The sequence below is a fragment of the Pipra filicauda genome, unplaced genomic scaffold (assembly GCF_003945595.2).
Source record: "Pipra filicauda isolate LSUMZ 115617 unplaced genomic scaffold, ASM394559v2 scaffold287_size946512_pilon, whole genome shotgun sequence".
Taxonomy (NCBI): Eukaryota; Metazoa; Chordata; class Aves; order Passeriformes; family Pipridae; genus Pipra; species Pipra filicauda.
Window position 1 is genome coordinate 628,385 of NW_024104406.1, and position 26,473 is coordinate 654,857.

Genomic DNA, 26,473 nt, shown 5'->3' on the forward strand with positions numbered 1-26,473 from the left:
GAGGGGGTTTGTAGGTACTCTGGTATCTCTAAACCATCTGTGAAGGGCTGTAGAGAGTCACCCTCATGTCCTGAGCTGCAGGAGCACATCAGTCCCTCCAGCATGAGGAGTGTGGGTCTGAGGGACCAACTGCCTCAGCCACCACTGATTTATTTACCTTCCTTTTGTTTAACCTGTTCAGTGGAAGGAGATACAGGCACAGGATGCTCCTCACCTTTTCCCTTTGAACTTATTCGAGGGGGGGATTCTGCCCCACTCAGGTGAGACCCCCCTGCAGAGCTGCCTCCAGCTCTGGGGTCCAACAGCACAAGGACATGGAGCTGCTGGAGCCAGTCCAGAGGAGGCCACGGAGCTGCTCTGAGGGCTGGAGCCCCTCTGCTCTGGAGCCGGACTGGGAGAGCTGAGGGTGTTCACCTGGAGAAGAGAAAGCTCCAGGAGACCTTAGAGCCCCTTCCTGGAGGCACAGGACAAGAGGGAATGCCTTTAAGCTGAAAGAGGCTAGATTTAGTTTGGATATTGGGAAGAAATTCTTGGTCCTGAGGGTGGAGAGGCCCTGGCCCAGGTTACCCAGAGAAGCTATGGCTGCCCCATCCCTGGAAGTGTCCAAGGCCAGGTTAGAGGGGTTTGGAGCAACCTGGGCTAGTGGAAGGTGTCCCTGCCCATGGCAGGGTGTGAAACGAGATGAGCTTTCAGGTCCCTTCCAACCCAGACCATTCCTTGATTCCAAGAGGAGCGTTTCAGAGTGTGGAAGTGGCTGTGGAGGTGACGTGTTTCTGCTTCTCTGGCTGCACAAACGTCACCAGCCGGTGCCTTGTCCCACCTTGGCTTGGTGACATCAGAGAGACTCCTGCTGAGGCAGTGATGTGGGAGTGAAGTGGTGTCTCATGGCTTTACTGTCATGCCTCTGGAGGACCCCAAGTAATCTTACACAGTTACAGAGTTATTTCATCCTCATGTTAGGGATTTATTCCACCCTGAAGGCAGTTCCCCTGGAAAGGGTGTGAAAATTGAAATGTGCTGCAGGGAGGTTGAATTCTGTGAAACTTTAGCCAAGCATTCGGGCAGAAGAACTCCAGACTTCAAGATTTGGACAAAAATAAAAGAAAAAAGCAGCACATTGCTGGTACAAGAGGGTAAATTACACGTGTGAGATACTCAAATACTGTTAAATTCACGGTTCACCGTAGTGTGCTTCAAAGGCAGAAAATGGGGTTTAATTGTGTGTAATCACACTGTCAGAACGTCTCTGGAGCTCCCTGCCAGGCTCCACAGCTGACAGGGCTGGCACAGGCAATATCCTCTTTTTAATAATTCCCTGAGCGTTGTTTTTTATGAGGAAGTACAACTTTAAACTTGGCATTTCCAGACAAACCCGTGTTTGGGGGTTGAACTGATGGCTCTCCCCTGAGGTGCTTGATAGCTGCTGTAAACTTTAACTGGAGTTTACAGAGCTCTTTAGTTGGAATTAAACTGGATTCATAGAACAGGGGTAATGCAGTTACTCATGGAGCCCATCTCCCTGTACCTGTTATCCCATCAGGTACAGCAGCACTTGGAAAAGGTGCTCCAGGCTCCCCAGGAAAGGGCATAAAGGAGAGATTCATGCAGCACTTAATTAGATTAATATCACCATATTTTTACCATAATGTTGTGAAGGCACATTTCTAGTTATTACTGAAAATTGCAGTACTTTGACGTGTCTATTTATTTTTGGTAAATGTTGTCTTTCTAGTAAAATAATTCTGATTTTTTTTTTCTTCTAATTTTAAACAATAACCTTGGTTTGCTGATTATCTTTTTTCCCAGACAAAATCAGGGAGTGCATTTACCCTTGAGGCAGAAAATGCAATATTTTGCATGTCAATGGGAGCTGGGTGTTATTCCACAGCTGTGGATCCGTTGGCACTTAGTCTGGGCTTTCAGATCCCATCCTTGTAGCTACGGCTCGTCTTAAAGGAAACTCCATCAGGGAAGGTGCTTTCAGGAAAACGTTTTGCTAGAAGTGGAAAAATTAGTGATGAAAATGAATAAAAATCTGAAATAAATTCAGCTGTTGATGCAGAGCCATTCTAGCTCAGCTTCATGGAGGGGAACATTCTAGAAAATGAGTGTAAATAGATGTTTAGTTACAGCGAGTGCATTGTTTCCCTCTCTGTAGATGCAATGTAATAATGCAGAAATCAACAGGGATTTCAAAATGTTTTCAGCCAAGTTACGCTAAATCAACCACACCGGTTGATGCAAGAAGAAATAAATTTAAAATGGGGATTTTGACATCGTATTTCTGTGATAGAAGCTGAAGCAGGATGGCTGGGAGGTGGGAAGGAGAGACGCTGGAATGATTCTTCCCAGGTTTCTGCATCAGAAATGCTTTAATGGGAGGTGACAATGGGACGAGAGTCATTGTCCCTGCAGAGCCAAACAGAGCCTGGCAGGCCAAATTCCGAGCAGGCACCTTCCCCCTGATTTTCTCAATGGGAAGTTTCTGATTTCTCCTTTTGTAGCACTGCTGTTCATATTCTCAGGGAGCGGGAGCTCCTTTCCAGGGAAGGACGGATGTGTGGAGCCGTTGTTGTTGAAACGCAGCTCCAACGAGTTCAGGTGCCAGCGGCCTGTCTTGGAAATAAAGGCTGTCATTAGTTAATGATTAATGCTCTAATCTCCCCCTCCATCCTGATAAGAACTGATGGAGTTTCCTGGGCTACATTCAGGTGAGACGGTGCTTCCGCAGGGGGAAGTGTTGGGCTCCGGGAGCCCGGGGGGTCGGTGGAGGGTCACTGAAGGCCAAGGAATGACCCTTCCACTTGCCTCCATACACAACATGTGTTCTCCTGACTGGATTATGGCTTCCAGCCTGCAAAGTGTTGGCCTGACAGAGATGCCCCTTCCCATGCAAAGTGCATTATTTTCATGGGTGCTCTCAGACCAACAGGGCGCTGGTAGCCTGGATCTGTCTCCCTGCTGCTGCTGGAGGTTGGAGTATCCACTTAGGTTCAGTAGAGGCCACTTCCATGTGCACAGCACAAGTGTGAGGCACTCACAGGTCACACTGAAGGAGAGGTTGCCTCCTATTGCCTCCAGTCCTTGTATGGATCCAGCGTGGGTGCCACGACCATGCCTTGGGTGTCCTGAACAAACCCAGACACCAGGGAGGAACCCAGTGAAGTTTGGAGGAACAAGAACACGTTAAAACAGCTCCTTTGAAGAACACACAAAAAGCAACCCCTTGGTATTAACAGAAATGCCCCAAATCTCACCAGACTGTGCTGCTTAAATAGCTTTTCTTTTGGCTTCAGAGTTGCAGGATAAACTGTCACCGTGAATTATCACTTGCTGTTATGGGAATAGCAGAGAACTGCTGAGGGTTTGGTGCTGTCGAGTGTAATTTATTCTGTTACTTCACTGCGTTTGTTTTTTTTGCACAGAGAAGTTTGCAAAATTCCAAGCAGTGTGTCAGCAGCAGTTTTGGCACATTCCTGTTGTGTTGTGCAGAGAGCACGGTGTAAACCAGCGCGTCACTAACACGGGGGATACGCTCGAACGGGACACGGCGACTCCTTCCTTCCCCCTCCAAACCCCTCTTACTAATCAGTGGTTGTCTCTCTGCCTAAACCTTCTGCTTCCTAAAGGGAACGCGTTGAAAATACGAGTCGTCCTGGAGAGACACAAGTGATGATCCAAAACCTGATGCCAGAGACAGTTTACGTGTTCCGAGTTGTGGCTCAGAACAGGCACGGCCCCGGGGAGAGCTCGGCTCCGCTCAAGGTGGCAACGCAGCCCGAGGGTGAGCTGGAATGGTTGGAGTTTTCCTCACTTTGGGATTGATTTTGATTTAATTTTTTTGTTTTCCCCATTCATGGCCTTTCCCAGAAGAAGTTGATGCTCTCAAAAGTTGCACTTGCAGACCATAGTTTCCAAAGATTTTCCAGGCTGGTGGGTTTGTTGGATTTATTGCCATGATCAAGAGGAACTGATGAGGCATTCCTTGTTAAATTCTCTAAACTGTTAAAAAGTAATACTTTTAAACTGTCATTAACTTAGCTCAGTTGTTTGGAACATGGTGCTGATGACACCAAGGTCGTGGTCCTGTATGGGCCATTCACTTAAGAGTTGTACTCGATGATCCTCATGGGTCCCTTCCAACTCAGAATATTCTGTGGCTGAAAAAGGAAGAAGGGAAAACTTTAGGCAAATGTCAAGTCTTTCACTTATTAGGGTCATTCCAGGCAAAAGGACTGTGACCCAGGGAGCAGGATCTCCTTCAGACATTTGGTCCCACCTTTCCATGGGTGAATCCATGGGTAGTGCTGAGGTGGGAAAAATACCCACCTCTTCCTCAGGGTGATGGACAGTGGGGTTGTCACTGCAATAACCATCCCTGGCCAGGCTCTAGAACTAGCAGAGTTCCACTCTTGTGTTCCAGTCCAGCTGCCCGGCCCGGCTCCCAACATCCGCGCGTATTCCAGCTCCCCCACCTCCGTCACCGTCACCTGGGAGACGCCGCTCTCGGGCAACGGGGACATCCAGAACTACAAACTCTACTACATGGAGAAGGGGCAGGACACCGAGCAGGTACAGATACACCACCCTTAGCAGCCTGTGTGATGGGTGTACCTTGAACTCCTAGAAACACAGTTTGGTTTTCTGACAGACTCAAACACGGAAATATTTAAATTTAAAATTCCAGTATGAAATGTGTATGTCTTGGAATTAATTTTTTTTGTGTGTGTGATGCCTTATTTTGGTGGGTTCATCAGCAGCAAGTAGTTTTTGGGGAATTCCATCATACCTCAGGAAGAGAAGGCAAATTACAGCTGTGTCATCATTTAGCAGTTCTGGTCCAGATGATAGAGAAGATGCTTGCACACTTTTATAGGCTGGTTTTTAGTAAATTAGGTAAACTATTGGTTTTAGCATGATCCTTAATCTCAGCTGTTCGTATTTCTTGAGGTCTTGGATCCAGTGATTGATATTTTGATGCTGCTGAGCATCTAATGGATTAAATTTTCTGATGATTCCACCGAAGCATCTGATGTGTTCTGTAGAAGTTTAGGCTGCCACCTGAGAATAGTGAGGATTAATCCTCATCACAGCCCCCTTCCCATCCCATTGCATATCAGTATGATTCCAGCTTTAAAAAGCAAAGGGTAGAATACATTTTCCTTAGCCTTTAAATTTTTTTTTGCATCAGTTTAAAATAGACCTGATGCCTTTTCTGTTTCTGCATCCCACTATTCCAGTTATAGTCGTAATTTTTTGCTAATAGTCAGGTTTCCAGATCCCTTTCCATGTATGGAGCCAGTGTCCAGGATTTAAACAGAACAGGGAGAATTCTCTCTTGTAAACTCACAGTTGGCACCTTCACAAGCCCTGGGGGTTTATAAATGTGGGTTTGATCCGCAGGCGCTGCCCCGAGGGTTCCTGTGTGTTTTACGGGAATTCTTCGGACGCTGGTGGTAGTTGCAGCCCTGGTGCTGGGCTTGACTGGGTGTCTGTTTGCTCTGGGCAGGACGTGGACGTGGCAGGGCTGTCCCACACGGTGACAGGGCTGAAGAAGTTCACCGAGTACAGCTTCCGGGTGGTCGCCTACAACAAGCACGGCCCCGGCGTCTCCACCCACGACGTCGTCGTCCGCACCCTCTCGGATGGTAAAGCCCCTTATTCCATGTCGGTTTTGCAGGAATTATCCGGCAATTTCCTTGCAGTGAATTTTTAACCAGACTTTTATGGGGTTTGCTCGTTGTTGCCCTGTTTTATTAGTAGTGTTGTCGTTGTGTGTGGCTGTTCTTGGTCAGAATTCCCCAGAGGCCTTTCAAACTGGGTGAAGGAAAATTACTGCACCTGCAAAAGTATCTGGGATCGGGATTATGGAACAATGGTGTTCTTCATTCCAGCATCCGCAGTTTATTTCATGGACTGCTGAGTCTACGAAGTACTGAGAGCAGGCAGAAAAACAAATAAATTTATGCAACAGCTCCAAATTATTTTTTAGGTTCTCCAACATTTTTATATATCAGCAGACTTCTGGTTTTGGAATGTTTTCATTTTAATTGTTTTCCTGTGGGGAAATGTTGCCTGTCTTTGTTTGCACTCCAGCACAGGTATTATTGAGTCTGTTGCATATAATGGTGAAAGCAGGACCTGGTGCCAGGATTTTTTATAAGGCAAATCAAGAGGTACTGTGAGCCAACAGAGATACACGAGCAACTGTAGAATGATCAGAGTTAATGTTAACTCATATTTTTTATAGAGAAGTTTATTTGTATATGAGAACAACCAGATGGAAAGTAAGTGGAGCCTGGAATCATCTCTTCAGGAATGACCAGAAGTAGAACAGAGGAGCAGAGAGGCATATTGTCCCAAATTCTCCCGGGCCTGAGCTTGTTTCTGGGGCACTTCTTGTCTCTTTGGTGATTTCTGTGTTTTGCTAATTCAGTTTCTCCTCCATGAAACCCTGTCAGCATCTTCTTTAACCCACACCAGCTTTTATCCACAACATCAAGTGGACAAAGATTCTACGGATAAATTTCCTCTGAACAATCCCCACTTCTTGTCTGTTCTGTCCCTGCTCTGTGTTAGTGTTACTTGTTGCCTGAGTAGGGGGAATAACCAGTGTCCACAGCCCCCTCTGTCCCACTCCTCCCTCTGTGGACCTTTGCCATGTTCTCCCCCGTTCACCCATTTTCCAGATTCCCAAGTCACAGGAATGGTTACCCACTTCTCTTGTGGAAGCTGTTTCCACCTTCAGTGCCCTTTTCTGAGCCTTTTTCCAAGTTTTTTTTCTCCTGTGTACTTTTAAGTATGGAGGTAGGGAGGACTGTAATGATATCAAAGATACAAGTGAGGCATTACTTGCATTTGACTGACTTTGGCTGCTTCTGAGCCCTGAGGTGGGAACATCTCAAGGTCCTTCTGCAGTTCTTCACCATCAGATCATGGCACGGGAGCTCCACAGCTCGTCTCCCACCACATCCCTTCCAGCCTGCTTCTGCCCTTATTTTAGGCTCACTCTGGTGAGCACTTCTGTGCCATCCCCTCATTGCCTCATTCCTCAAGAACTCCAGGAGGTTTGTGATGTGGGATTTCCCTTGGAGAAGTGAGAAATACATACTATTCCTCCTCTTATTACTCCTGCTCTCTCTAAATTTCATGCTTTAGTGTTGCTTCAGTTTATTTGCCTCACAGAGGTTTCTGACACTCCTGGGAGTTTGAGTGGATCCCACTGTGGTACTGGCATCACAGTGACCATCTCCCAGTATCAGGGTAGCTTGGGAGAGGTTACATAAGTCATGCAGCTGTTTAATTCCCAAGTTCCTTGAGAAACCCTGGATGGATTGCACCTCACCCTGGCAAGATGCTGCTGTTCCTCACGTTCAACTCTTCCAGAATCCCTTATATTGACATTTCAGTTGGAGAGACCCTGTGAGTCCCATGTAAGGATGTCATGGAAGCCTCTCCTTTCCCACACTACAAATGCAAAGAGAGTTGTGTGGCCTTATCTTTGTCTTTTTTTCTCCTACCCTGACCCTTTGCTAACTCTGATTTCTCTAAAGGGCTTCCAGCTCCTTTGTTTGAAGAATTCATTATTAGTTATAATGTCATTTTGACATTTTCCTGAAGTTCTTTCTTCTAAATCTTGTTTTCACATTTAACCTGCAGATATTTATTTTCTAAAGCTCTCTGAAGGATGTCATCTTACTTCTTCCAATCTCATAACCTGCTACTTAACCACACTGCTCTGCCCCTGCAAGCTCCCAAATCTTTGAGGAAATGATGTGCATTTTCTTCCTGTGTTTTCTTATTGCAGTGTCCATGAGCAATCTCTTGTTCCCTGCAGGGATTTCTCCCTAAGCTTCCTTTAGCTGTGATTTAACAACATCTGCATTTTGATGTAGGTCTTTGCTCCTAATCTGTTCTGGTGCCTTGTTGCAGGGGTGGCTCTGCAGGTATTACCATTCAAACCAAGGTTTATGTGCTGCTCGTGAGGATTGCTTTGCTTCTCATGGAATTCCTGATCAGGGATTACAGCTGGAAATGTAATCTCTGCATCACAGCCCGGCCAAGGCATTTCTCTCCCACTCTGAGCCCTGAGCGTGTCCTGGTGCTCCTGCCTGCCTGGTTTCTGTGTCCTGTGCAGCACCAGGCAATGCTTTTCCTATGGAAGTGTTTGACAAGAGATGTTGGGAGGGAATCCTTCCCTGTGAGGGTGGGGAGGCCCTGGCCCAGTGTCATGGTTTGAGATAGCCCCAACATCCAATTCCCTAGCTCCATCCCCCCTCCCACATCTCAACCTAATGTGAGAGAGGTTTTTCCAGACAAAACACACCAGACTCCAAAGTGGGGGAAAGGGAAATATATTACAATGACTGTACAAATAAATACCATATCACATTATACACACGATCACAAACTATCTCTACCATGACATATGTATTTACAATGGATCAGATCTCTTCTCCCCTCCAAATAAAAGTCCAGGAGGGAAAGAAGGACAGATCCCTTTCAGTCCTTAAACAGCAGCATCTTCTGAGGCAGCAGGTTTCTTCTTCTCATGCATGCAGCAGCTGATAGCTGGCTTTCTGCCAGCATCCACGAGGGAGGTATTCAAGCTCCCTCGGCCCCATCGCCTCACAACCGAGGGGTCTTCCGTGGGCTTCGTAACCCCAGACAGGGTCGTTTCACCACGTCATATCACGAAGACACAGGGGGGTCTTCGTGACGGTCTGGTATCTCTTGCAGGGCCTCTGTGCCCTGTCCCTCAGGCTGCCACCGTGGCAGCAGTGCAAGGGGGGGGAGCCAAGGTCAACTCCCCCCACATTCCATCTGGCCGTCCCGGTCCAGCTCCGGGACGCTCTGAGCTTCTCAGCTCCTCTCTCTCTCCGGTGCTGCATGTCCAAAACTGCTCTCTAAAATAGGAGTCCATGTCCCTCTTCTCCAAGAGGGTCTCCAAGGGAGGTTTGGGGGATCTGGTACAGTCTTACCCCAAACTCTGTCTCTCTGCTGCTGGCTCTCTTTTTTCTCGGCTCTCCTTCCAGGAGTCCTTTCTCTGGTGCTGCATGTTGCTTCTGCTACTCCTCCAGTTCAGGTCCTTATCTCTGGCTCTCTGCCACCGTTCTCCTGGTCAGCTTCGGCTGTGCTGTGCCCATGGCGAAAACATCTCCGGACATAACTAAAGGCACACCTAGCCCAGCTTTATGCTGTTTCCAGGTCCCTTGCAGCCCCAGCCAGGGGCGGGGAGGGGGCCCCGAGGCCCAAAGGGGCTCACACGCCCCTTCCCTCGTGGCCTCTACAACAGGCATTCTTCTACAAACAACCTGGAAACTACAACCGCTTTTCCGGTTGAGTGATGTTTACATTTTGCAGGAGCGCCCATTGGGCAGAACTTCAAAACTTCCAGGGGTTTTCACCCCTTGGGGTCTACCACTTCTATTAGCCTCTGGGGAAAACAAGGTTCAAACCACTACACCCAGGTTGCCCAGCGAAACTGTGTCTGCCCCATCCCTGGAAGTGTCCAAGACCAGGTTGGATGGGGCAACCTGGGCTAGTGGAAGGTGTCCCATCCCGACAGGGGATGGAACAGGATGAGCTTTGAGGTCCTTTCCAACCCAAACCATTCTGTGACAAACTGCACCGTGCATGTGTTGAGATGCATTTTTATGATTACATTTACATACACAGGTCCTTTCTGGTGTCCTGCTGATTGTCTCTCACCAAGTTGGCAATATGTGCAGTAATTTTTCACAACTCTTTGTGTAACCCATGACTTTAAGGTTGTTCTGAACACAGGCACCAACTGCATCAAACAACCAGCAAGGAAAGTTTGGCTTTATATTGTGTCCTTCCCCTCCTCAGTGTCACAGGGATGTGGTGACTGAGCTTTTCCTGTTACAGAAAATCATGATAACAAAAACCATGGCCAGAATTCTAAATGTGGGTTCCCCAAATCAAGCAGTGTGTTAATTAAAGATTTGCTTTGGGAAAGTACCGAATGAGATCTCATCTCTGAGAGTTTATGAGATAAACCTTTAAATACAAAACATTTTTTATTTAGATAGCTGTGATAAGTAAGGACTTGAATAAAGAGTTCCTTGTGATGAAAACACAGAACCCTCCTCAGCCAGTCACTGTGTGTCAGAAAGTACCTCTGGGAGGATTTGGTCCTTTATAAAGTGTCTTAAACCAGAAGGGTTTGTACTTACTTGCATAATGAATGAGAGCAGAGAGTGGTTGGGTATGGAAATACCATATTTGAAAATTTTGGAATTAATTCCTTTAATGTTTCTAGTCCCCAGCGCTCCACCACAGAATCTGACACTGGAGGTACGGAATTCCAAGGTAAGATGTGGCAAATCTCCTGTTGGTAATGGGTAAATAAAGGCTGGTGGGTCTTAGGTTGACCACATTTCAGGGCTGCTATGGGTCTTTTTTCTCCCATGCTGCTTTTGAGCTCTTTGTGTGTGAGCTGCCCAGCAGGAGAATATCTGAGCGTGGGGCTTGAAGTGGTGGGAGCTCCAATCCAGTGGTGGGCTGGACATGGGATGCAGTAAGACAGTGACAGTGCACCAAAGGCTTCTGATGAAAAGGGGTTTAATCAGGCACAAAAGCCTGAAGGAGGAGAGCTTGAATTGCTGCTGACTGACTGTTGTTTACAGTGTGTGCACACACCAACACACGTTTGCAGTGTCCTGGGCACTTCAGAAGAGAGAATTAAACACTTGGTCATTGAGAGTGGAGACTTTTTTTAGAAGCCTTTCCTAAAAACTTCTTTCCCAATGCCTTCCTGTGCTGCCTTCCCCAGAGCATCCTGCTGCAGTGGCAGCCCCCTCCCACAGGGACCCACAGCGGGCAAATCACCGGCTACAAAATCCGCTACCGGAAGGTTTCGCGCAAGAGCGACGTCACCGAGAGCGTGGGGGGCACCCAGCTGTCCCAGCTCATCGAGGGTGAGCAGGGCCTGGCATCGGGGGGGCTTTGTAGGGGCCTTTAGAGGGCTCAGAGGGAGGGTTCTGTAGGGTCTTGCCTTGAGAGTCAAACTGAGTCACATCTCAGACGGGTGTCGGTGGGTTCTGAGGTCGCATGGGCTGCAGGTGAGAACTGAGGGCTGCTGACCTGATTTTGCCATGGATTTGCTAAATGGATTGGATGATTCCTTATAAAAGGCATGGGATTTGCCTGCAGCATCTGCCCAAGTGACAGGAATGACATGTGGGAAAGGATTCCAGAGGAACAGGAGCTGAGAGTACTGCAAGTGATAACCAATAACCAATAACCCAGCTCTGAGTGTCTGACCTGATCCACCCTGCACATCATCCCACCTACTTTCATTGGAATCAACCTTTCTCCTCCTTTCTAGCATGAATGTATAATACATCCCCTATTTTGTACACTTAAAAATCCAGTCTGGGCCATCACTTAGTGTAAATTATATATTGTTACCAGAACTAGAATCCTGTTTAGCAGAAATGAGCAGTGTGTGAGATCAGGAGCAAGATAACATTTTGTTCATTTTTGAAATCTCTGTAAATGAACAGTTGGTCAAAAGAGAAGAAATTGTGAAATTCTAGAGGAGGAACATGCAGTTTTTAATAAGATGTTCTGATTTTTTTCTCAGAAATTCCAACTATGACAGTAAGTCTCAGTTTTCTCAGAACCGAGATGTTCCTGTAACTCGAGTATATTTTTGTCACAACAAAGCCTGTCTTGGATGTTCCATATATCCATATATGTTTGGATGTTCCATATATCAAATTTTGAGTGAATTTTCACACTGCTTCAATTTTTATTATTATTATTATTTTTATTATCATTTTTTATTATAGACACTTACATAGACTAAACAGTTTGCACAGTTTGCTCACCTGCTGCTTCTGTGCCACCCCTAGGTTTAGTTGTGGATGTAATTAGTAATTAAAACTAATTAAGAGCTGTGAATTAAAGCTGGCTGCACACAGCACCTCAGAGTCCCTTCCAGCAGTCTGTAGGACCATGGACCATATCCCAGCCCCGGGTGTCCCCTCCCTGGTGTCCCCTGGCTGAGGGGCTGCTCCCAGCCCTGACCTCACGGCGCTCCGGTGGCAGGGTGGGGTGGAAGGTTTGTTTCCATCAGGTTATCCCAGTGTGTCGGTCGGGTCTGGGATTGCTGCCCGCGGTGGGAATTCCCGTGCTGACCCCTGGGGTTGTCCCTGTGGCAGGGCTGGAGCGAGGCACCGAGTACAGCTTCCGAGTGGCCGCCATGACCGTGAACGGCACCGGCCCCGCCACCGACTGGGTGTCAGCGGAGACCTTCGAGAGCGACCTGGACGGTGAGAGCAGCTGGGACGGGGGGCATGACAGTCATCACAGCTCAGGGGCATCACAGCTCAGGGGCATCACAGCTCAGGGGCATCACAGCCATCATGGCTCAGGGGCCTCACAACCATCACAGCCATTGCAGCTCAGAGGCCTCACAGCCATCACAGCTCAGGGGCCTCACAACCATCACAGCTCAGGGGCCTCACAACCATCACAGCTCAGGGGCTTCACAACCATCACAGCCATCACAGCTCAGGGGCCTCACAACCATCACAGCCATCCCAGCTCAGAGGCCTCACAACCATCACAGCCATCCCAGCTCAGAGGCAGGGCACATTGGAATTTCATTGCCTTTGGTAAAGGGAAACCCGTCGGTTTTACCGTGTTCTAATTGTACCATGGGTTTTATTTATGATTAAATTTTTATTAAATTGATTTCTATTTTAACAGAAAATTCTTGCCAAGTCAACAAAATGGCTTGGAATCAAACCCTGCTTCTACACTTTCTGGTGCTGTATGTTGGCACTAAGTGTAAAATACCTGATTATGAGTGACAATGAAATGCCACAGTAGGAAAGAAAGAAATAAAAGAAAATGTTGTCCCCCACAGCCCTTAGCAGTCCTGCTCCCATATTTCGTTGGTGCTGTGCTTTATTTGACCCACAGTAACTGTTATTTTGCCACCTGAGGAGAAAAGGGAGATTGATTCTATTTTCAGACCATATCTCCCATCAGCAGTGAAGTCTCTTCCACCAAATCCATGGATTCATGATGTGTGATATACAGAACCATGGTAACAGCTTGTTTTCCCAGTGCTGAGTTTAACAATTAAAGTAGGAAATGTTCTGTGACAAATTTTGACCTCCAGTAGTTGGTCCAGACGTTTGGTCTTTCCTACAGTGGAATAATTTACAAGTGGGAACCTGATTCTGGCAGAATTCAAAGGAGCAATTTTGTGAGTATCTCCCAGATCTGACCAAGAGCCAGTAAAATGGAAGAAAGGTCTATTTTTAAAGGATGGCTGGGGGGGAATCTCTTTGGAACTGCCTACCTGGAGCTGGCGGTTCTGGGTGCACTGCTCCCATTTCCAAAATTAGTGGGTTGCACCCAAGTTCCCTTTTGCTTGTTGGGGGCCACTCTCTCTTGGCCTTGTGGAAGGAGCTGAGAGGGTCATTCCATCTCAGTGCCACAGGATCCAGCTGTGTCTTTCACATCTGGGCGGCCTCAGGTTCAGCTTTCCTGGCAGCTGCAAGATGAAATAATGAAAGTGTTTCAATATTTGCTCTCCACTGTTGGAAGATCCTTCACAGTCAGCTCAGAAAGCCCTGGAGAGCCCCTGCTCCAGTCTCTGTGCTCTGCAAAGCTGATGCTCAACTTAATCCTTGTTCTCCCTGCTCCAGTGTTAACAGTGCAGTTCAGGTCTGTAGATATTTCAAATGACTTTTCAGAGTTGAAATCACTTTGATCTGTGTGTCTGTCTTCCCCTAAGTGGATATGACACAACTGTGAGCTTAGAGAAGCCACGAGGTCCCCAAACTGGAGCAGAACTCTGTAAATAGGCACTTCAGGAGGTAATGAAAAGGTCCTTGAATTAGAGTTAACAATGCTTTGCCAGAGGATAGCATCAGGATTAAATTTAAATTTAAATAGGGCAGAGGGAGGGAGAAGAAAGGAACCTTTTCCTTCTCTGTTGACTTTGTCATTTAAATTTGGAATGTTGCAGTCCTTGCAGGAAATCTGAATTTCTTTCTGCATATTCTTTCCAGTGAATAAAGTAATAAAAAATTCAGAGTTAAGACAACCTAACCTGGTATTCAGATCGTTCTGTGTACATGTGTGAGAACTTTCTCTATGTGCACACTGGGGAGATGATGTGTATTTTTGAGTTTCTTTCTTTAGGAAGCTCATGTGGATAATTTTAACACCATGCAAATGTATTTACAGCTAATCTTGCACTTCTCAGGTTCAGTAGGCAGGGAAGGCATAATTTCTTTTCATTCCTATGGCTGCTTTTTGAATTTAAATAGAAAATAACTCACCTGACAGTCTCCTCAAGGTACAGGGGAGCTGGAGTGTGACAATCCTGTGTTGGTGCAGGTGCCCCAGGAGTGCAGAGCAGGAGGTGTTGTACAAAGTTTATCCCCTGTGCACCAACTTCTGTGCAGTTAAAAATGTCACCTCTCAGGCTGCACTTGGAGCTTTGCTGTGTTTAATATTTGTGAACTTTAATTGATGGGCTGTGTCAGCTGGAGACCAGAAACCCCCTGGGCTGGCAGGGCAGTGCTGTATTATGATCCAAATAATCCTTTTGTGGTGCTTTATTAAATGGTTTTAGAGAAATGCAGCATGTTTCATTAAAATTAAATCCCTGCAGGAAGCAGAAGTCCTTGTTTTTATTTTAGAGTGGGGAGCTCAGTTTGCTATTGCACAGAATTGTTTATAATCCGTGGGCACACGGCAGCTCCAGTGGGATGACAAAAGTCTTATTTAATCTCTAGAAGTTAAACCAAAGTTGTGGACACTGCAGGGACAGTTGTGAGGTTGCTTTTAGGTTCGAATCAACAGTAGGGAAAAAACCTTATAGTAAAAACATGAGAGGCTGTGGCATGTTGGGGAAGTCCTGGTTTTAAGGATCCACATTTCATCTCTCCGTGGGTTGGGAAGAGATTTGTGTTGCTTTTTGGGGGTAGGGTTTGAACATTTGATATAGACTCTCTGGTTTTTGATCTTTTAGTTTGGCTGTGTAGTTTCTGCTTGTATTTTGTGAATTATGTGAACACAGGGATTTAGGCAGCAACAAGTGTAGGACAAATGCAGGGTGCATTCTCAGAGCTTTGCAATATCCTATTTAATGCTACAACAAGCTCAGGAACCTTTTTTCGTTATCAGGATTTTCAGTATAATTACTTTAATGCCCACAAGTAAGGAATGTGGTGGAATTGGAAGCAGATTGCTTTGTGGAGGGGAAGGATGGGATAAATCTAATACATGCTTGGAAGAATTGGTGAGAAGATGCACAACCATCCAGAAAATCTGCCCTGAGCAGATGTGATACTTTCTTCAGTACAACTGCCCTTTCTTTTAAAGAGAGGATCTATTAAATACAAGTGTCCAAAGCTCTGTTTGTTGGAGCTCTTTGCTCTCCCTTGGACACCAAAGCTCTTCCATTGGAACGTGCTCATTTCACACAGAGTAGAAGTGCTTCATTTGGCCTTCCTACCTCACATTCTTCGTGGAATTACCTTTATTTGAGAGAAAGCCTTGAAATCCATCATTTTTCCTTGACAGAAACTCGTGTTCCTGAGGTTCCAAGCTCCCTGCACGTCCGTCCCCTGGTCACCAGCATCGTGGTGAGCTGGACCCCCCCGGAGAACCAGAACGTGGTGGTGAGGGGCTACGCCATCGGCTACGGCATCGGCTCCCCCCACGCCCAGACCATCAAGGTGGACTATAAACAGAGATACTACACCATCGAGAACCTGGGTGAGCCAGGGGGATCCCCAGCCCTGCCCATTTCACCTCCTGCAGCCCTTGTCACAACCCCTTCCATGCTGAGCAGCAGCAGAGGCCCCTCATTCTCCAGCTGGAGCTGCAGAACAGGTGGCTTCAGGCAAAAAAAGGAGCTAAAATGTCACCAAGATTCACTGGCAGCTACTTGGAAAGGAAAATAGATTCACCCCTCCACAGAATTCTCTGTGGTGGGTAAAATAGCCTGAAAGCCAAAGAAATATTAATATTGAGAAGTTCCATAAAATCGGAGGTTGGAGTTATTTTGTAGTAGAGCAGCGTAAAATGATCATTTTAAATTGTTTTTCCTCACTGCTCTTCTGGCTGTACTTAAGGGAGATTTGCTGTGACTAGAGACTTCCACTGATGAGAGCTGTTGTGTCCCTGCCCATGGCAGAGGAATGAGAGGAACTTTAAGGTCCCTTCCGACCCAGACCAGTTTGGGATTCTGGGAACACAAACAGAAGGTCTGCACGGAGACTTGCAGTTCTTATTAAATCAAGTTATTTCATATATTTCAGTTAAAAATTAAAATACTGAACAAAGAGGGTATGGAGAAGCAGAAAATAGGATTCATTTGATATTCTAATCTCTTTTTTCCCTTTAGACCCGAGCTCCCACTATGTGATCACCCTGAAGGCCTTTAACAACGTGGGGGAAGGGATCCCTCTGTACGAGAGCGCCGTGACCCGGCCCCACTCTGGTAAGGAGCAGGGGCTCTTCCCAGTCCTGCACAGCTGCTGGAATGTGGTGGTGTGGGATGGAAGAGTCTGGCTTGTCCGTGCCACCCAGCGCTCCCCATCCCTTTAACTGGCTGCCCTCACTGCTCAGGGATTGCCTCACTTGTTTCACATTAAACCACCTAAAATTGGGGCCATTTGGAAACTACAGAACTTACCTGTCAGCTGCTGATAGATGTTCTTGTTCCCAGCATTAACATTACGTGAGCCCAGAGCCTGGGGGTGCTGTTCTAAAGGCACAGCCCTTGTTTCGGGGTTTAGGGGCAAATACAGCTTTTTTGGTGTTTTACACTGAGATTTTGAATGTGATGTGTGTTTGCTTTATCTAAGTCTCACTCTGCTGTCACTTACACCAAAAAGTTGGTGGAAGTTTTAATTTTGAAAGAGTTTAAGCAGAGGAAATGGTTTGCAGGTGAGGTGTTGCCATGTGAGGGCTCGCTGTGCTCTCTGGTGACACCAGCGAGGGGTTTGCTGTAGGTGCAGCACTTTGGTTTAGTCCTGGAGAGCAGGACTAAAATCCTTAGACATTTTGTAGAGGACACTGCAATTGCAGTTCACAGTTACTGTATATTTGTCTGATACTTGGGACTCGATGCCCATAACATTCTTTAAAAGCTGCTAGGAGCTCCCTGTGTGTGAAGTGACATTTCCCCATCCAGAAGGAGTCCAGGTCTTTGTTCTCCTCATTGTTTTCTGGAAGAGGACTCAGTGGACATCCTGAGGAAAATGAAGTTAAAATGGCTGTGTCTTTGGGGTTCTCAGGCCACGGTTGAGGGCACTGCACACTAATACCATTAAGTATTATACCAGCATGTCTGTGTTGTCTTACTGTCTATAGAAGGGAAGAGATGCAAGAGTGATGTTATTGACCAGTCTGATGTCACCTATTAACTCTGGCTTTTCTCTCTTTTTCTCCATTCCTCACCCTCCATCTCATTGCACTACCCCGCATTTCCCCTTTTTTGTTTTCGTTTACATTAAAATGCCACCTCCTCCCGTTTTAATTGTAATCCCCGACTCCTTGCCCATCGATTCCCCAGACACTTCCGAGGTTGATTTGTTTGTTATTAATGCTCCATACACTCCAGTGCCAGACCCGTCTCCCATGATGCCCCCGGTGGGAGTTCAGGCTTCCATCCTGAGCCACGACACCATCCGGATCACGTGGGCAGACAACTCTCTGCCCAAGAACCAGAAGATCACGGACGCTCGGTACTACACAGTGCGCTGGAAAACCAACATCCCGGCCAACACCAAGTACAAGGTACTGGCTCCAGCAGCTTCAGCAGCCTTGGGGGTCAGGGACAAGGAGTGCTGAGGTGGCAGCTGAGGGTAAGAACACCCTGCAGAGCTGTGCCAGGAGGGGCAGGATTGTTCCGGGTTGGTTTTGTGTTCTGTGGGTGAGAGAGCTGGAGCTGGGGTGTTGTGGGAGTGGATGGAAGAGCACTTCCAGAAGGGTGTTCTGCTCTGGAGCCAGGGGCACAGGGACAGTTGGACACTTGGAAGGTCTGTGTTACTGACTCTCTTGCCTCTTCCCCAGCCAGCAGAGAACCTGAATTTGGGGGTGAGTCCTACAGGGAAAAGATTGACTCTTGTGGTTTTCAGTTCCTTTTACAACCTTTTCTGTTCATGCCGAGTCGATAGCGAACCTTTCCTTTGGGAACTGAATGGATGCAAAATACACAACAATAACTTTATGATGTCCTTGCCTTCCTCCATTTTCATCTGTTTTGATTTGGAAACTGGATTTGGGGTTTCAGTTCTTTTAGTTGGTTGGTTGGATTTTTTTATTAATTTTCAGGGTTATCTGGAGGCCTCAAAGGTGTTGACTGCAAATTTCACATTTACAATGAGGCTCAGAGGAACTGGTTGTTAAAATACCCAGCCAGTGGAGTCCCCTTTACGGTCCTGCAGAGCTGTCTTGTTATGGTCCAGATTTATTTTTTTTTTATTGAAACGAAAAAATATTATTAGAAGTGTATTCCTCCTCTAAAGGCAAGCCCACATTCCTGAGTCATGTGCAGAGGATGTCTCAGGAGTGATTTAAAGAAAGCTACAGTTTCTGTAGTTAATTGCTTAAAAAAAAACCACCCTCAGTGGTAAATGAACTATTCCCACCATTCCTGGTGCTGGTGGCCAGTGGGTGACAAGTTTTATTGTGGACCAAAGCCAATATGTAATGATGGAATATAGTTCAGAATCACTCCCTGTAGAAAGCATTTGCCTGAAAGGACAAAAGTTTGAGGGTCTTTGCTTTAACCATGTGGCACCTGGGATGTCTGGAGAACCCACATCCTGTGACTGTTCCACAGCCTTGGGCACAGAAACTCTGTTCTCCAGGATCCAGAGCTGCATCTGTTCAGCACAGGGTGGTTTCATCCATCCCTCTCATCCCAATGGATGCTGGAGCCATCCATTCAGATTTTCTCCCTTTGCCCCCTGTTTCTCACTGGCACTCCCAAACTGCTGCTGAAGGAGCTCTGTGCTCCCAACACAAGTGGTTCCACCTTAAGGAGCCTTTTTTCCCCTCTATTTATACAGGAGTTGTGTCAATCTGGAGCCTGTAAACACAGGAACAGATGGGATACAGTTCCTAAAAGGCTCCACTGTGCTTTGAACCGTGTTGCTGCACCAAAGAGCCTTTGTTGGGGACCGGGGTTGTCCTGCAGCTCCCTGGGATCCAACAGTCAGCTCTTAAGCAGAACCAAAAATATTAAACCTTATCTCGGATCTTTTAGGGAAATAAATTGTTCGGGGTACTATTTATGGAGAGTGAGTGGGGTTTGGTACCATGGGATAGGCTGGGATCTTAAAAACTGGGAGTGGTGTTAAAAACTGGAGAAAGCAGAGAAGTCTGAGCCTCCAGCTGGGCCTTGATGTGTGATTTACATCCAGTGGGATGTGCAGGGAGACTGAAGGATACCAAGATTCAGAGCCCTAGGGAAAACCAGAACTTAACCTGTGAAAGGAGCTTGGCTGCAGCCGGGAGAGACCAGGAACTATAAACTCTGGAATGTTCCAGTGCTGTTGGAATTCCCACAGGCATTCCAGAGAGGAAGAGCTGGTGTGCATTTTGGGGGTAAGGCAGCTCAGAATGCAAGATTTCTCCTCTGGACTTGTCATTCCCTCGCTGTCCCAGGCCAAGGGCTTTGCTCCCTCCTTTCCCAGGGAGCTGTGCCCAGTCCAGCTTTGTCACAGCCCGTCAGCCACAATCCATTTACTCCAAAGGTACTCAGAGTGTGTACCAAGTGAAGGTTTCAGGTTAACAGAGGATTTAATTTTAATTCATTATATGAGCCCTTGATGACTGGCCACCCCTGTGATGTTGGTGAAGGAGCAAAATACTTGGCACAAACCACAGTCATCCCTTGGATCACAATTCCTGGACTTCCACCCAGGGTAAGAGAAAAAGGCTCTCCCTGATACTTGACAAATCAGGGTTTTCTCTGCAGAATTTGGACTGTGTTACTCACAGAGCCCCCAGGAAATGTGCCTTTACCTTGAAAATTAATTAGCTGGAGGTGTTGTTTCTGGAGTCAGTGGCTGTACCCAGTTGTTGGCCCTGTCAAAGACTGAAACAACTCTTTAATTCCATGTTTAGATCACTGCAGGTCAAGGTAAGGAATATACATATCTGTAAATACACCTTCCTTTTTCTTCCCACAGCCTCCAGTGCATTCTGTTGATGTTCAAGCCATGTATAGCAAATACCAGATATTTAAAAATGGCCGAGTTACAAATTCCACTATTTATATATAACAACCTGCAGTGTTAAATGAACTTAGTGCAATTAAATTCACTGCTTATTATGCTTAGGTTTCCCTGTGGATGAAGTGTAAAGGACAAAAAGCCCATCCAAATGAGCCTGGAGTTCTTTTTAAAATACAGCCAAAAAATCAAGTGTGCAAAGAATTAGTAAGACCTTCTATAATAGAAATTCTCTATAGAAATTCTTACTTAGAAATTCTAAAATTTCTGTTCAATAGATGTGTAGTTTTTATGTGTGATCCTAGATAACCATCTTGTTCTGGAAGAAGTCTATGTATTAGTAAAGCTTCATTCTCTTCACATCTTTCTAGTGTATCTTTAGTTGATTGTTTATTATATTTAAGAATGTCCTGAAAATTCTGCAGGAATTTGGGAGGCAGCTCCAGGTTTCAATCAGGATTGTTATTAGCTGGGCTTATTGTTTTCCCCAGTTAATGAAATGCTGTAAATTAGCCCCCCAGGTAAACAGTGATTTAGCCACTGCATAACAAGTGGGCCCTGGACCTTGTATTGCCTTTCTTAATTTATAATTGACTGCTATTAAATCTCGTGCTGATTGCAGGAAGAATCTCCAGTTGAGGGTAAAACAACTGCACGTTAATCCTTGATTGACGAATTTACATGAGAGAGGAGAAACCTCCCGGAATTAATGGCTGTGGTTATGGAAATGTTGGAGACACCTGAGAGCTGTGACTGATGGCTCAGCAGTTCCTGACACTTGCCTTTCTTTCAGACTGCCAATGCCACCACCCTGAGCTATTTGGTGACGGGGCTGAAGCCCAACACCCTGTACGAGTTCTCGGTGATGGTGACCAAGGGCCGCAGATCCAGCACCTGGAGCATGACAGCACATGGGACCACCTTTGAACTAGGTACTGCTGGGCTTCTGGGAGGGCTGAGCAGAAAGAAATCAAGCCAGGTCTGCCAGCTTTCTGGTTTTTAAATGATTCTGCTGATGATACTTGCTGGGGGGGGGCTGTTCTTCTGAATAGTTTAGTCAGAAATTCTGATTAAAAAAACAACAACATACTTCAAAATTCCAAGGGATGATTGCATGCAGGAGAATTTACATCAAATTACAGAGAAGTGATGAATAATGTACCACAATTCATGGGCAGGAGAGAATAAAGTGTGTGCTTAAAACGTCTCAAAAAGAGCACGTTAATAGCAAATACAAAGAAAATACTTCAGCTAATAATAATTAAAATTTGCTATGTGATGATAATTATGACAGAACGAGGAGGTGCATGAGGCAAATGAAGACAAAAAAATCACAGTAGGAATTAAGACATCCAAATGAGCCCTAAATTCCTGTTCAGAACAGAAAAGGTTTTATAGCTGCCAAGGAAAACCTTGGGCCCACGGAGTAACTGTGAGGGCCAGACCCTCTCCCCCGACCTGCCCCTCATTAGCTCTTTATCCTGCAGTGTTAAATGAACTTTGTGCAATTAAATTTGCTGCTTATTATGCTTAGGTTTCTCTTTAGATGAACTGTAAAGGACAAAAAGCCCATCCAAATGAGCCTGGAGTTCTTATGCTAAATTAAAATACAGCCAAAAAATCAAGCGTGCAAAGAATTAGTGAGAGCTCCCAAATGTTCTGTAACAAGGCACGAGAAAAAGCAAAACCTGGATAAAATCTGAAATCTCTGAACTTACTCTGAAGTCCCATAAACCATTCTTGAGCTTCAGTTGCTTTTGAAAACACTGTTGTGGTTTTTGGAGGGAATTCCGTGATGTGGGACCAGCTCTGGACTGAGGCTCCTTTCCCATCCCAAGTGACTATTCCCAGGTTAAAACACTCTCTTTGCTATTTTTGCTGACACACATACAATCCTCACCCATAACTCTACACCAAGGGCAGGGACTATAAAATTTGCAGAGATAAAGACCTTAACAGAGAATTGGAACCTCAAAAAGCACACGAGCAATGATGCAGGAGGTCTCGTTGCATTTAAATAAGAAATCCCAAGTTGAAGTGGTTATAGACAATATTTGCAAATGTGACCTAAAAACTTGGGAACTAAGAAAAAAAATTGAAAAAAAAATGGCTGAATATATTTTCTCATAAAAGATCTTGTGATTTGTATGACTGGCCAAATTCCTGAGCTCATTATTTTGGAATATCATGAGTAGCAGCATTGTGTAGGACTTGCTCCTCAACTAATGATGAAGGAAAATATGGGATCCTGGGCTGAGTGTTAGTGATTTCCTGATTTTTCTTCCTCTGAATCTTCTTTTTATGTATTTGGGGTAATATTTACAGTAACTTTTGGGCTTTGGCTGTCCTGGTTCCCACCTATTCCTCACAGAGGGATACCAGGTGCCCATCTCAGAGGAATGGAGGGATGAATTTCTAATTGGTAACTTAAATAAAGCTCTTGAAATGCAGGAAGCACTGCAAGCACTCAGGGCTACTATTATTGTATTAGTATATCCAATATCCAAGGTGGATTTACTCCAAGTTAACCCAAGGAAAAAGGTTGGACACTTGTGGTCAGCAAATATTTCTTATTTTCAGATGTTTCTGTGGTGCAGATTTCCTTCCAAATCACAAATAATCCTTCAGGAAAGTCAGTCAGCAATTGCAGATTTGAAATTGCTGGTGGATTTACTTTGCTGATTTGGATTTAAATGGTAAATTGGCATTTCTGGAGTCATAGAACTCAAAAGGGGTTGGGTTGGAAGGGACCTTAAAGCCCATCTTTTTCCACCCCCTACCCTGGGCAGGGACACTTCCCACTAGCCCAGGTTGCTCCAAGCCCCGTCCAGCCTGACCTTGGACACTTCCAGAGATGGGGAGTCCACAACCTCTGGGTCTCAGTCCCACCATAAACCTGAAAATATGGAGATATTTCATGTGCCTACCTAAATAAAATGTATTTCTTTCACGAGTTGGTATGATTTTTCTGATGACCGAAGAAATTCAGGTGAGAAGTCAGCAACCTCAGTTGTCCAAAGATCCGTGGTTTTGGGAACACCTGGGCTCACTCAGTCCTGAATCACAGCATGTGGTGGCAGCAGTGCCTTGGGAAGGGGGAGCTCCCTCTGGGAAGGAGGTGCTGCACTCCAGGTCACCAGTGAATGGAGTAAATCAGTGAGACCCCGACAGTAGGTGGTGGATTCATAAAACTAACATGGAAGAGAACAAACCAAAATAACTTACATTCATATAAAACAAAAATCCAGGGTGCTGGGAGTGTTGTTTGTACCCCGTGGGTCTGACAGCCTGGTTCTGTGTGTTTGCAGTGCCCACTTCCCCTCCCAAGGACGTGACCGTGGTGAGCAAGGAGGGCAAACCCCGGACCATCATCGTGAACTGGCAGCCCCCCTCCGAGGCCAACGGCAAGATCACAGGTGGGCAGGGCAGGGGGGCAGCCCAGGGGGTGCTGCATGACCCTGGGGCCGTGTCCCACCCTCCCTGTAGCCCAGGGCTGCCCAGAGCTCTGTATCTGCTCTGTCAGTCTCTGTAGCCGCTCAGATTAATTATTTACTTTTGTACCTCGTAAAAATATATTAAGATCTAAACTAACTGCAGTGGGAAATTGGAGTGGAACCAGAAATATAATTGGAAGTTTAAATATCTCCATAACCTTTGCCTTCCTCAGATTGTGCTGTTCTAATAGCAGGCCTCCAGAAATTGTCCATAATGCCTCTGGCCCATCAGTGGTTTATTTAGGAGAAGCCATCCCAGTGCTCTTTGTCATCTTAGTGGCGTTTTTGTGTCACAGAACAGACTTAAAGGCAGTTTATTAGTCCCCTGACAGAACCATTAGGAGTAAACTGTTATTTGCCTTTAAGTGCATCACTGCCACGTAGGATAAATCACTGTACAGAAAGTGATAATTCCTGATTCCTGTCCGTAATTTCTGTTTGGATTCCCATTTCCAAGGGCTTTCTGAAATAATTCACTTCTGTTTTTCTTTGTTTTTATGCCAGGTTTTAAGCTTAAATAAGATTTTAATGGCATATTGTTTGCAGTGTGTGGGTTTGGGTTTGTGCTCAGAATTAACCACGGTGCAGGATCACCTGATTAGGCAGGACTGGAGCCCAGGTTCTGCACAGGAGACTGAATTAAATTAGATCCCTTGGAAAAGGCAGCAAGATGTTTCCTCTTTGTGGGAAGGAAGGTTTGAGTGGAGAAAAAAGAGCCTTTATCTGAAGTGCAGGTGAAAGGACTCGGCTGGTGGTGGCCAGTGAGGGGCCTTCAGGCAGGGCAGGCACAAATATCCGACACTGAGGGCCCTCAGGGGAGAGGGGGAACAACATACAGAGACCAGCACTTACCTGCACGTGGTAAATGAGCAAAATTATCCCATTTTCCTGGGGAAAAATGCCCTTGCAGTGTCTGCTCTGAAGTGCAACCTTAGTTATCCACATAGGTTGAACAAAAGCATCCAGTGCTTATTAGTTTGTGCATAAACAGCAGGTTAAAACATCAAATAAAATAGTAATTAACTGGTAAGTTTGAGTGCACCAAGCATGAGCTTCCCTTTTCCAGGGAATGAGGCAGTTTTTGGGATGTGGGGGTCGAGTGCCCTCTGGTGGGAACAGCCCTGGCTGAGGGACAGCTCCAGGCTCCACTAATGAGTCATTAACTAATGAGTCATTAACCCTCTGCATTGAGTAGTGCCATAAAAGCCGAGGGATGATGTCATTCCATGCCCTGGGCAGCCTGTCTGTGGAATACGTGGCTTTGCAGCTCCCATCTCCCTTGGATGTGGTTGGGATGGATTTGGAATACTGAGCTGGGCCAGGCTGGGTTCCTGATGTGCATCGTTAAACCCGCTGAATAATTAGGACAGTCATGAGTTAACTCACTGCTTGTGCCACTATAGTGCTTTGAACTGTCACTACATATATATATATATAAAAATTAAATATATGTGTGTATAATATATATTATAGATGTAAAATACTAAATAAATATAAATAATATAAAGTAATAAAAATAATAATATATAAATATAATTTGCACCATAAGTATAATATCATTTATAATATTTATAATATATTATTGTAATCTAGCATATAGACAATATAAATAATATATAATAAATCATATCTATATATATACATCTATATTGGTTCAAGTATATATTTTATGCTGAGGCTTTGTGTTTCGTATGTAAAAAAAGTTACAAAGCTTTTACTTCATGTTGATTTTTACAATTGCAGTGCTTTTCAATAACAGAACATAAACTCCTCCCATACCTTTTTTTCCTGTGCAGGACAGCCTCAGTACTCTTCAGATTATTGTCATCTTTGTTAATGCACTGGAAAACACTGTTTTGTGCATTAACACTTGGTTAATACACTGAAAATAAAATAATTATAAACTACTGAACACATGTTGCTGAGCTGTGCATGAGAATGTTTTGTGGTTTGAACATTATTTAAATAATGTATTATAATAATATATTAATAATATAATAGTAATACTTTGAGAATGTTTTGATAACAACAGCATTATCTTATTTTACTTATAAATAGGTAAAGAGGTGGAAGTGAGCAGTTTCTCCATGTGCAATGAACAGTGCTCAGAAATGATGTTGATATTTTAAAGAGCTTTTTTCCTCTCGCTGTATAACAGATGGGAAGGGTGGCTGGTGTCTGGATGCATTCTTAGTCTTGGGAGAAGTGAGAACACCCTTAGCAACCCCCTAATCCTCATTTTCTGTGCGATCTGGTGACTGTCCTGCTCTTCCCTGGGCACAGGATACATCATCTACTACAGCACAGACGTGAACGCCGAGATCCACGACTGGGTCATCGAGCCGGTCGTGGGGAACAGACTGACCCACCAGATCCAGGAGCTGACCCTGGACACGCCCTATTACTTCAAAATCCAGGCCCGGAACTCCAAGGGAATGGGGCCCATGTCCGAGGCCGTGCAGTTCAGAACCCCCAAAGGTAAGGTGGCACCTGGATCCCGGCAGCTCCTCCAGAAGGACGAGCACCAGGAGCGTGCAGTCTGTGCTTACACAGACTGGGAAAGGCTGGAGTTGGGTTAGAGCAGAACTCCCTGTTGTCTTGCTCTTGCCTGGAGTTAATCCCTGTGCAGGTGGTGCTCAGCTCTTTGGTTCATGGTGCTGTGACTGCTCTTGGATCCTTAGTTATGAGAATCCCAGGTTTGGCTACAGTGACACTCCAGGACTGTGTCACATC

At 45.6% G+C, this 26,473-nt stretch overlaps 1 protein-coding gene across 10 annotated transcripts in view; it reads left to right on the top strand.

The window, feature by feature from the left end:
* Nucleotides 1-26,473, top strand: part of NEO1 (neogenin 1) — a 171,693-nt gene that overhangs the window by 127,618 nt on the left and 17,602 nt on the right. For 7 of the 10 annotated variants that reach the window (XM_027723608.2, XM_027723640.2, XM_027723580.2 and 4 more), the window contains exons 9-20: nt 3,630-3,784; nt 4,424-4,572; nt 5,510-5,648; nt 10,286-10,335; nt 10,799-10,943; nt 12,192-12,302; nt 15,580-15,774; nt 16,406-16,501; nt 17,579-17,802; nt 21,040-21,178; nt 23,555-23,662; nt 26,024-26,218. In XM_027723608.2, the coding sequence (XP_027579409.2) occupies nt 3,630-3,784; nt 4,424-4,572; nt 5,510-5,648; nt 10,286-10,335; nt 10,799-10,943; nt 12,192-12,302; nt 15,580-15,774; nt 16,406-16,501; nt 17,579-17,802; nt 21,040-21,178; nt 23,555-23,662; nt 26,024-26,218 (1,706 nt within the window). The remainder of the gene's footprint in view (nt 1-3,629; nt 3,785-4,423; nt 4,573-5,509; nt 5,649-10,285; nt 10,336-10,798; nt 10,944-12,191; nt 12,303-15,579; nt 15,775-16,405; nt 16,502-17,578; nt 17,803-21,039; nt 21,179-23,554; nt 23,663-26,023; nt 26,219-26,473) is intronic. The other 3 variants (XM_027723590.2, XM_027723615.2, XM_027723631.2) reach the window with 1 other exon arrangement.